The sequence below is a fragment of the Equus caballus genome, chromosome 1 (genome assembly GCF_041296265.1).
Source record: "Equus caballus isolate H_3958 breed thoroughbred chromosome 1, TB-T2T, whole genome shotgun sequence".
NCBI classification, from domain to species: domain Eukaryota; kingdom Metazoa; phylum Chordata; class Mammalia; order Perissodactyla; family Equidae; genus Equus; species Equus caballus.
In genome coordinates, this window is record NC_091684.1 from 181,259,257 (window position 1) to 181,271,421 (window position 12,165).

The following is a 12,165-nucleotide window of genomic DNA, read 5'->3' on the forward strand; positions in this document are numbered from 1 at the left end:
GTTTTCACAGAAAATTCTTTCAATTTATCTCAACCTGGATCTAAAGGTCCAAATTAATTCATACATTTGTCAAAACAGTCAATCATCCAATTCTTCCCAGGCCAGAACTGTAAAGCTTAATGTCTTTAACTTCAGGGGCTCAAAGGATATTCTTCTTGTGAAAACTAGTGGCAAACAGTACACACCTATAAGATAAGGTTTTCAGTTCTGTGTCTTGACAGAAAAATGTAAAGCAGAGTTTCTCTTTTGAATTATGAAATACATAATGAATGAGGCTGCCCTTTTTGCAGTCTACGCTACAAAATATAAAACAATACTTCAGCATCTGAAGGCTGCACAGGAATAATGAGGCTTTTAAAAATACATATCAAAACACACTTAGACACTTAGATAATAGACATATGTATATACTACATGTATATATATTACATAGGGATTACATATATACCAAAATATAATCTTATACTACTAAACTTGAAAAGAAACTGAAGTTTTAAATATTCAGTATTAAAGTTACATTACTTCAGAATCAATTAATGAAATGATAAATTCTACACTTTCTCATTAAGTCAGAAATCAATAGACATACAATAAGGACAAATATAAAATGAATAAAAAATATACACTAAGACCCAAACACCATCATTAGCCTAAAAAGATTTTGTTGTTCCACAATGTTGGGCTGGTCCAACAGCTAATTACTTCCAACTTTCTCAATCTGGTAGAAGTAGAGTGGCTAAAATTAACAATAAAGGTAAAAATGACACTACAACTGTTAAGATAACAATTTACAATTAAGAAAGTGAAACAACTACAGGCAGAGCGAAGCTGCCCTAGAACGGAGGCACTCACCTCTATTTCTCCTTTAGAATTTAGCCTCATAAAAATCCCACTCTTTAGTTTCTTTGGTCAGATAAATGACTGTGCAAAGAGAAACCATATGCCAGTCTTACAGATGTTATTACTTCATTTAAGTAAATTCAAAAGGGAAATATGAGTCATCTTTCTAATAAGATAACAGCCAAATGAATGGACAGACAGACATTCATATTAATTGCATCCCACATCCCTAAATTAATACTGCTGATTTAGAAAAAGTGTGCGTGTGGTGTGTGTGTGTAGATAGATAGATAGATACATGATGTATTATGAAACCACACTAATTCTTCCTTTGGAATACTGTTCCTTTCTTCAGAACAATTCCTCCTTAGTCCATATATTCAAGGTTCTTTGATAGTAGAAAGTAACAGTGTTTCAAAGTGAAGTCAGTTACTGCTATTATTTTTTTACCCTGCAGAAAACAATAATCATGAGTGCTAACAAACAGAATACACAACTAGCCCCTCAAGGTTACATGCTTGCAAAATCAAGAAATAAGCATAATATAAATAAAACCTTAGGCTGACACTTCCAAAAAAGAAGGAACTAATTACATCTTCTATATTCATACATTGTTACATACAAAAAAGCAAGCCTAGATTTTTCATCTAAACTAAAAGACAAAAGAAATACTTCTTTAGTTATATAATTCAATACATACTTAGGGTACATTTATCTTAAAAATATTTTTGCTTAATTACCATTAAAATATTTCAAGTACGATCATACGTCTGCCACTTTTCAAACCTACACAATTAAAGAAAAACTATACTCTAAATTCTAAGTAATAACAATGATAACTTAAAGATGAGTTCTTCAGGGGCAGGATCTCTCTTACTCAGCCCTGTACACCTCAGCAGCTCATCCCACAGAAAATGGCCCAGAAATGTTGCTGAAATCAACTGAATTGTCAACTAATACTTCCAAAGATTTAAGAAGTCTGATCTCTGTTAGTATTCACAGAACTCTCAAAGAAATCGTATGAAAACCCTTATAACATGTCATAACACAATGAATGTGGAGAACTCAGAAAACCAGGAGAACGGCTGCACGCTCAACATGATTCCAGCCTACACAGTAAACTGGAAATGACTTCAACTTCTCAGCTCTCTCCTAAAACATTCATTCTCCAGCCCCCTTCTCTCTCTCTTTCTTTCCCTCCCTCCCTCCCCCTCCCCCTCCCCCTCCCCCTCCCCCTCCCCCTCCCCCTCCCCCTCCCCCTCTCTCTCTCTCTCTCTCTCTCTCTCTCTCTCTCTCTCTCTCTCTCTCTCTCTCTCTCTCTCTCTCTCTCGTTATCCTTCTTCAGTTGCTATCTTCAGAAAGTACTTCAAGAGAAGGTGAAATAAGGGGCAAAAAACCTCCTCCCACTGCCCTAATTCCAAAGTGACCCTCGCTGCCATTTCTACTGTTACAAAGCAAACATCCCTAGGATCCCATGATGGACACACAGCCCTCCTAATCTTGTTTATGCCTGGGGTGATAATGTAGCTCAAGACAGATGCCAGAAGATAGACAGACAGACAGACAGACAAATAGATAGATGCAACTTCTCCTGTCTTAACCCACCATCCAGTAAATATTTATTGACAGCATCCTATATATGAATAACTCTCCAATCCACATGTCAAAATCTAACTGTCCCTTTGCCATAGCCTTTAAAAAAAAAAGTGCAAGTGAGATCTTTGCCTTGGCTCTGCCAAGCAATCAGATTGTTCAAACTCTTCTTTTAGAGACAGAAAAATGACGAGAGTAAATACAAAAGAAAAAAAAAGGAAGGGGTCGCCTTGTAAACCAGTCCACAGGGCCAATGATCGTCCCCTTCCAGTATCTCCCCAGGTCTCTCCTCGAGAGCTTGGGTTCAGGTCTCAATTAGCTCATGACTGAACTCCAGTTTTCTTTACGCCATAAAATTTTTGGCATCCTAAAACCTCTTCCACACAGCAAATCCATGTTCCAGGTGTCCTTGGTTCGATATCTCTGTGTAGATTGCTGAAGCTTCTCGTAATCTGAGTTCACTTTAATTTCAAGGCCTTTTCATAACTGTACTCTCTTTCTCTGAACACTCTAGACATGACCCTCAGACCAGCTGCGCTCCGTGGGCACCTGCTACCCCTCTCCCTCTGCACTCACTTTGCTCCCTCCATGTAACATCCCTCCTGGTAGCTGCTGAGATAACTGGAATCCAGCCTCCATTCAAAATCCCAATCCCAAACCTCTTGAACCATACATGTTTCTTCCCATCCTAAACTTCATCAAGGTGTATATGTATGTATGTATGTGTGTGTGTGTTTTAAAGCTGGTCCAAAACAGTCTGCCCATACTAATTTGACCCAATTTGAATATTCCCTGTAACTCTATCACTTGCTTTAGAATTTAGGTAAGTTAAAATTCTATACAATGCATTAGCTTTTGGAGAAGTTTTATTATACATTGTTTATCTGCTTATCCAGCATTGTTCTTTAATCAACTGGTCCGCACCCTAATGGAGACTGCTGCAGACTACCACTTCCATTAAGGAAGTGCCTAGGAGAGCGCTCCTGCTTGCCTGCAGCAGACAGTCCTCAATATTGAGGAGGACGAGGTGCATGATACAACTTGTGCCAGAATTAGACAAATTTTGTCATATACAGGGAAGTTGCAAAAAACTGAGAGTTGCATGCAATATAAAATGTCACACTATTCAATACACAAAAATTCCTGGCACTCACTGCTACCTTAGTCGGGCCTCCAAAACTTTTACAACTTCCTGTAGACTCCTGATTTTTCCCTAGGGCTTTTCCTAACACTCCTGTGCTCAGTGCCACAATTCACAACACTCAGGTTTAGCAAACTCTGTTCCAAATAGTTTAAAGAAAGCATTAACGATTCTTCAAGTGATCTTTTACAAGGCAAGTACTAGCCAGTCCTCCAGGATTGAAATCCAGCACCTTGAGAGACCTCTCTCCACCCCCTAAACCCTGGCAGTTTATACTCAGAAGACTGGCGCCATAGCCCCTCTTCTTTACTCTCTTATCACCCTTTTCCGTGCGCCATCCCTCTGGATGGCTACAGAGACGACCTGAAATTCAGAACTGCACTATAAACAGTGGTGGGCCAGCTGGGTCTCCTCCCGGGGTGGCCTGGCCCAGATAATGGTCCTTTTTCCAACCCGCCTTTGGTGGCCGCTGTCCAGAGTCCCAAACTTAAAGGCACAGCCAGCCTCGGGGTGCTCCTGGGCAATATCTCTACCTTTTAAATGTTGGTCCCCCTTCCCGTCGCCCCCCCCCCTTAAAGGCCCCCTCTCAGTGCCCCAGGGACGAAAAGCAAGAGGGCTGCAACTTTCAGATTTTCCGTTGAAAAATTTGCTCCCATGTTCACATAAATGTGGGACTAAAAGACGACAAGAAGGTGGGTAGTTGTGGTCTGGTCAGTTGTTTTCACAGCTGGCCAAGTCCATCATCCTCCCTTAAAAGCTTATTTGACAGGTGAGAAATTCCTCATCTCCAGATCATTCCAAAGAACTCCTCAGCATCATCTGAGCTGGGAGAGGGGCCTGCAGGGGAAGGGAGTGGTGCTGAAATCGTGCGGAGCGTGTCCCGGGGGGAACTCTGGTGCAGGAAGGAGGATTCCGGCGCCAGGAATGTGCTGGTCCAGGGTCCAGAGGGAAGAGAGGGGAGAGCCGGGAAGTCTTAAGGGGAGGGGGAGGCGCGACGAGAAACGGGCAAGATACCTGGAAAAGTCCTGAGAGGGATGGAAATGGGTGAGGAGGATGCAGACTGGAGAGCAATGGGCAATACAAGAAGATGATGGGGCCAGGAGAGACCTGGACAACAAGGGAGCGCAGTGCCTCGGCTGCGGGCGTCCAACCTCGGCCGGTGCCAGACCCTCCCGAGCGCCGGCGAGGCTGGTCCCCGGCGGAGCCCCCGGAGCCGGAAAGTTGGCGCGGCGGGGAGGCGCCGGGCTCGGGGCGGCGGGGCGCCTTACCTTCTGGTCGACGATGGAGCAAGCCATCTCGCGGACGTGCGCCAGGCTGTAGTCCCCGGACGAGTCCTGCAGCAGCAGCACCGGCTCGCGGCTCAGGCCGATCTGCAGATGGAACGAGATGCCCCCGGCCGGGGCGGCGACGGCAGCCAGGAAGGGCGCGGGCCCCGGCCCCGAGCCCGGGACCAGCGCGGCCGCCGCCGCCGCCGCCGCCGCCGCCGCGGGCAGCAGCGGGCTGGGCGGCCGCAGGACCGGCGGGGCGCTCATCGCTCGCGGGCGCGCCGAGGGCCGCAGCGCCGGGCCGCCGCAAAGTTTGTGCCGCGAGCCGGGAGCTCGTCTCTCCCAGGGCCGAGGCGGAAAATAAAAACTTTCCGGAAAAGTCCCCGCGCGGGGGGAGGGCGAGGGGACGCGGCTCGGGAGGGGAGGGGCGAGGAGGGGCGGGAGGAGGAAAATGGCCGAGGCGGGCGGACCGCGCCGCGGGGAGCGCGGGCACCGCGCGGGAGGCGCCGCCGCCGGGGAGCAGCCGCCGCGGCGCGCGGGGCCGGGCCGGGCCGGGCCGGGCGGGGGGGCGCGGGGCGGGGACGGGAGCGGGGAGCGGGGAGCGGGGAGCGGGGAGCGGGGGGCGGGCCCTGCGGGCCACCTCCCGGCGGGCGCCGAGCCGCAGAGCCGCGGCCGCAGGGGCCTCAGGGTGCCCGGTCGCCGCCCCCTCCGCCCGCGGTTCCCCGAGCCCGGGCAGGACCGATCGGCGGGGCGCCGGCTGGACCCCGGTCCCGGCTGGGCGGGCTGCCCGACCGCGGACGGACGGACGGGGCGCGCTCCTCCGACCCGGAGCCGCGAGCTGCCGGGTCCCCACGGTCCCCTCCACCTCTTCCAAATGCCTGGGGACTCCGCACTGCTACCTGCGAGGGGACCTGTGGGGGACCCCAGAATAACGAGCCCTGCGGTGCTCCGTGGGTCTTACCTTCGGAGCGTCAGAGGAGGAAGAAAAGAGAGGGTCCTCGGAAACCCGCTGACATCCCCGCTCCTTCTAGGAGCACTTGGGATTGTTGCCAAAGAGGGCAGGAAGCCAATCCACGGAAATGTACTTAAACCTGTGTCTACCTTTTTTGTCTCTCTGACACACCCTGATACCCAACCCCACCCACTCCACCGCAGCTCCCAAGGCACCAGCCACACGCAAGTGGCTGAATTCAGAAGACGATCTCTTCCGAAAGGAAAGGCACCGTCTCCAGAAAGGCAGGAGGAGGTCTGCTGTGGCCTCTTTCCCTTTACCTTATGCTCTGTGTCTGGCGCTTCTTCTTCTGGAGCCTCAGAAACTGCTTTCTTTCCTCTTCCATCACTCTAAAGTCTGCTTTGCAGGAGTGGTGCTCCCAGCTCCACCCAGCGCCACCACCATCACTGGAACCACCATCAAGATTGGGCACCATCTGCTCTAATCTGGGCAGTTGTTTCTGGTTGTTGTTGTTGTTGTTGTTGTCCTGGCGGGGGCGGGGGCAGTGGGGGTGCTTCCCACTTTTCAGAGATGAATTCTAATCTCCTCCCACCAGGGCGGGCTTCGTGGGGGTGTGACTGTGCAGGTGACAGGGCCCTGACCTCAAAGGGCCCTGCTTGGTGGAATGCTCTGCCGCAATGATCTGCTACCTGTCACCCTCTTGGAATTGTTAATAATTTTTCCATTTTGCAGTGGGCCGGGCAAATTATGTAGCTCCCTTCTCCACCTCCCTTGCCCCTCCCCTTTCGCTGCACGAGAATACACACACATACCCAAACAAACCAAGATGCGTGTTTCCTTTTGTATTGGGTTGCATTTTACTGTATTTTGTTCTATTTATTCGTTTATTCATTATGTATTTATGTATGTATGTATGTCTTGACTTCTGTCTCTGGTGCAGGACAGGACATGACAAGATATTCTCCTCTTAGCACCTCCTTCCCACGGCCAGTAATAGACCCTTGGATGTCCCCAGTGAGCTTGTGCTGTTCCCTGCTCTAGAAGAGACTTGAATGTCTTCTCTCTGAGTTCGATGGTGTCAGAAGGCCTACATGGCACTTTCCCTGCCTGCTTCCTTATGAAGTGGTTCTCTTCGCCCATGGGAGAGTGTGATTTTCCTAATGGATCAGATGCAGCAGGGCCAGAACTGTGGAATTATTCTTGATGCCCTTCTGAATTCTCTAGGAGGCTTTTTTTTTGTAATGTCAGGAAATGTATTTGATTTTCTTTTAAAGTTCGAATAAAGGCAGTTTTCTCGCAGTTTCCTATTACCAGGAAAAAAGTTTTCTGGTCAGTTTACCAGGAACTTACAAAAAGCGAGTTTGCCTGAGGTTCAGGAGAGCTGAAGACATTCATGTTTTGCAGATACCACAGTGATATGTTGAGGCCTTCTCTGCGCCGGATGCTAAACTGGCACTGGGTATGCAGCTGTGAGGTTTGACAAGGTCCCGACCATAAGAAATCACATTAAAAAGGAAAGCAATAAATAAGATGATTTCTGATAATAATAATTGCAATGAATAAAAATAATCCAATAGTAATGAGAGTGACTTTTGGGGAGGGTGGTGGGGAGTGGGGCACTCTTGGGAAGCGGGGAGGAGAGAAGATTTCACTGAGTTTATTTGAGCCAAAATCTGGGTGATGGGAAGGGGCCCGACTTAAGGAGATCTGGGGGAATGACACTAGGCCTAGAGAACAGCTGGTGCAAAGAGCCTAAGGCAGGAATGTCCTTGGCATTTTCAAGGCACGGGAAAAGAGGGGCAAGTGCGTGAGATGAGATCACAGAGCCAGTAGAAGCCAGACCACAAAGGGGCTGGAAAGCTATGGTGAAGAGTTTTTGTTCCATTCTCAGTGCACTGCTGTACCATTGGAAGGCTTTAAACCAGGGAGGGATAAGATTTAATTAGCATTTTTTTTAAAAGATCTCTCTCTGGCTACTGTGTATAAGAGAAGAGAGTCAAAGCAGAGACACCAGTAAGGAGACTTGCTGCTGTCCAGTTTGAGACATTTGTGGCTCGGGCACCTATGGTTGTAGTAGAGATTCTAAGAAATCGAAAGATGCAGGGTCTATTTTGGAGGCAGAACTGAAAGTCTTGCTGATGAATCAGAGGTTTACAGGGAGTGAGAGAACAGGGGAGTTATGAAAGACTCTTAAGTTTCTGACCAATGAGCCTGATGGTGATGCTGATGACTGAGACAGAGAAGGTAGGGAGGAAGTAAGGTTTAGAAGAAGTAAGATTTCTACTTTGACTATGTTGAGTTTGAGTTGCCACTAGACATTCAACCCAGAAATAACAACTATAGCTGAATATTTGAGCCAAGAGTTCAGGAAAGAGATGAGGGCCAGAAATACATTTGGAAATCATCAGTGTGGAAAAGATGTTTCAAAGTGAGATTAGATGAAGTCTCTAGAGAAGTCTGAAAGCACTCATCAGTTATATGAGACTTACAGGAACTTACATGTCCGACTTAGGAAGAAAGTAAGCTGTGTAAATAACTGCTTCTTATACTCTGATTTCTCAATAGTGTGAAAGATTCCTGTAGGGTGTTGGAAATAATTGAGAAGGAAGCAGGGGCGGAGAATCCTAAAGAAGCCCTGGAGAATTACAATTACTTTTAAGAAGCTGATAAATTACTGAATGCAAAAGAGTGAATAAAGAGAAACAAGAAAAAGAAAAAAAAAAATCTCAAAATCACTGGAGCTCCCCATAACAAGCAGAAAATTCCCGTGGAATTGGTTATTACAACTTCTATAGTAGGCGCCTGAGATCTGAGAGTTTGCCGATTGCTCCTCATTTTTGCGGAATGACGAAAGAATGGACAATAGATAATACCTGAAAGAAACATGGTATGTATCTCCAGTGACTTCCAAATTATACATAGAAAGCTTGAAGGATTTGAGAGCATTCAGTGGTTTTAATCCCTTCTGGATGTTTGAACTTTGGAAAAGAAAACAGGACATAGCAGGCAAATAGCTGCTCGTATAAATTACGTTCATGAAATGGGATTTCCTCTTTTGAATCATGGCTCACATTACTGGAATAATGGACTTCTGGCAGTGGATGGAAATAGCATCTTAGAAAGAAGGTTCAATGACTAATCAAGACTCCACGGCAACGTGATCTGGGTACGCAGAAGTAGGCAGAGGTACTTACAACAATTTCCAAAGATGAATGCTAATCCTGTAGGATATTCTTCAAATTAAATTGGCATTTAAATTCTCAATATAAATTAGCATTTAAAGGCACTGAGAAGTCCTACAAAAATTTTATTTCATTTAACCCACGACTTTCTAGACATTTTTGACCTCATAACCCCTCTCGTTTTGCTGCTGTTGTTGCTTATCATGTAGCATATCTTAACATTTCACATAGCAAATGTTCCAGGGAACACACTTTGGGAATTGGAGTACTATATGACAAATGTAAAAGAATTTAGGCTAGAAGTTCAAGGTAAAGAAATTGCTCGAATAATTAAAAGCAGATACTTTGAAGAGCATGAATGGCAAAAACAGATGCATGATATTGGGAGTGTCCAGTAATTCACAATTTAATAATCAGAAAGAGGATTGAGAATAACCTCATTTGAATGGGAGTCAGTCTAGAAGTACTATAGGCTTTGTCCAGATAAAATGAAGAGCAGAGAAAGAAAACTGAGTAGAAACATGCAATGTTATGGCTGAAAGGATCCTGACTCCTAGTACAACCATTTTACAGCCTAAGAAAGTGAGGATCAGAGAAATTGTATACCAATGTGGAAAGCAGATGTATGAAAGAGAATATATGGTCCCAAGACGTCCTCCTTCTTATACAATTGAGCACTGGAAGTTGTATGCATGGGGATAAAGATGATGGCTGGCTGGCTGGCTGGCTGGCTGGCTGGCTGGATGGATGGATGATAGATGATTAATGTAAATGATAAATAGTTTATATTGTTGTTTTTGTTTGTTTAAAAGTGTTCATAAATTATAGTCTGTAAGATCGGGTTAAATAATGTCACAAAACTGGCACAATAAAAAATTAAGGTACTAATGGAGACATCAATCATACAGACATCTTCCAAAAATCTTCTTCTACTGAAATCTGAGCATGTGACAGAATGTTACCTTATCTTGCAGATGATTTCATGGAAAATAAAAGAGAAAAGAAATGAACTTGTGAAGTTAATTTTCACCAAAAGAAAAATGATTTGTTCTTTAAGAAAGCAGATTTCAAAAATTCAAAGAAAAAACAGATATGCTCTTAGAGTCAGAGACCCCCAAAAAGGATAGACGGACCTTAAAGACAAGCTTTCAACTACAAAATCACAAATGATCCCAGTGAGGAATAAACTCGATGCCAGTGTGACTACACTTTAAGTTCTAGATGAGTGCAGATCTGCAAAGAGAATGAACGAAAATAGACATATGTGAACAAGAGTAAATAAAAATAAAGGTTATTTTAAGCTAAAAACAACACGTACTAGCTATGTGTAAGAGTGTTAAATTTTTAAATACCCTCCCTCTGTATAATTAATTTATAGGCAAAACTTGAATTTTTCATTGTAATTTTTAGTTATGTGAGTTTAAACATTTTAATGTGCTTATTGAACCTTGTATGTCTTCTTTTTTGAATATTATATTCTAAATTCTTTATGTGTTTTTATATTAGGATATTCCTTTTCTGCATATTAATGAATAAGAGGTTGTTATATGTAAAGAATGCTATTCCTTTGTTAAATATAAGAGCAAATACTTTTTCTCATTCATCTTTTAATTTTTTAGGGGTTATAGCTTTCAAGCCACTTTGTAAACATCTTTTCCTGCCTTTGTTTATATTGCTTATAAAGGCATTCCCTAATCTGATCAGAAACATATCCATCTATAGTTTTTATTTTCCATTATTACTCTTAGTATTATTTTGTTTCTTAGGAACTTTAATCAATCTGGGAGCTGAGTATATGTATTGATTTTTCAGACCCACTTTTTCTAAAAAGTCAGTTGTCTTGGCTATTGGAGGACATTTTATTTGCTTTTATACTCATCAATGGGCTAGAAGAAATTGATCAAGTTTCCAGTCTTTAGCTTTAAGTTTTTAAAAGTACTCTTTAGGCTATATTTCTCCAATTTTTAAAGTCATGACCGAACTTAAAAATTTTTTGTCCAAAATATTGAAGACTTTACTTTTTGCACACATGCAAAATACCTACATTTACATTTCCGTGTTATACCCCCTTTTTTTTTAGACTTGATTCTCTAAACATCATTCCTTCTTGGACAGTAATAATTTTAGTAATAACTTCGACTCTGCTGTTATAATAAGAACTAAAATTTGCTGGCTCCAAGGTGTCATGAAATTTGCTCAGGTCTTCTGTAGCAAACAGACTGAAGCACTTTTTCCTTGGACCTCGATATACTCAGAAGGCTATTGCTGAGAGCTGCCAAGTCGAATGGTGCACATCAGCTTTCATTAAGTCAACCCAACATTCAAATTCAGAAACCATTAACAGCAGCACATTAATTTTTTTGTAAAGATGCAATTCTTCTAATCCTATTTTCAAGGCCCATTGGCTTCAGGGATACAAACTTTTCCTCCATTCTTAGTGGATCTCACTTATTGTCATAGCCAAACATTTTCCAACTATGACTATCAAATCCATCCCGTTAGTTGATAATATTCGATAACCTAAGTTATTCTCTTTAGTGCATGTCATTTTGTGAGACTTTGCCTTCTTTTTATTCAGTATGTTTTATAAAGCACTGACTAAATTTTGAAAAATTAATAAGAAAGAAGAAAGGAGGTATAATCCAAAGTTACTTTTTGGGTTCCTTCCTGGAAAAAAAATATTTTTGAGCTGAAATTTCTTGTATGTGGTTTCTAATGCTTGATTTGGAAAATGAACTTTTTAAGGGAAAGAATCTGGCAGATTTATTTCTTAGTGACATAACCAGGAAAAATAGTTTTAATAGTTTAAGAAAAAATAATTTGCTTTTCTTGGCTTAGAAAAATTTTAAATGGTCTTATTTCTGAATTCACTTATTACTATAAAATTTATAATCCACTAGGAAGAAAGCCTGCATTATTAAAATGAGATCACTTATATGAAGTTAAAGCTATATTTTATCTAATCCTCTTGCTGCATTTTCTTTATTAATTCTTATCCTCAAACACACAATCCTAAAAAATCATGTTGTTTCAACCACAGTAAACCTTCTTTCCCATACTTTACTATTTTAAAATTGAATTATTTACACATTTGATCTCATATGCATTCAGACTAAAAATCTCTGCCTCACATAGCTTTAAATAGAATATTTACTTCTTGAATTAAATATTAATTTTATACTTATTTTAAAT

General features: G+C 43.0%; 1 protein-coding gene across 2 annotated transcripts in view; it reads right to left on the bottom strand.

Annotated features, from left to right (window-relative positions):
* Positions 1–5,323, bottom strand: part of PRKD1 (protein kinase D1) — a 286,605-nt gene extending 281,282 nt beyond the window's left edge. The window contains exon 1 of one of the 2 annotated variants that reach the window (XM_023623404.2): positions 4,843–5,323. In XM_023623404.2, coding sequence (XP_023479172.2) covers positions 4,843–5,106 — 264 coding nt within the window. In that variant the 5' untranslated portion in view covers positions 5,107–5,323. The remainder of the gene's footprint in view (positions 1–4,842) is intronic. The other variant, XM_023623408.2, reaches the window with a different exon arrangement.
* Between the last annotated feature and the right edge of the window lie 6,842 nt (positions 5,324–12,165).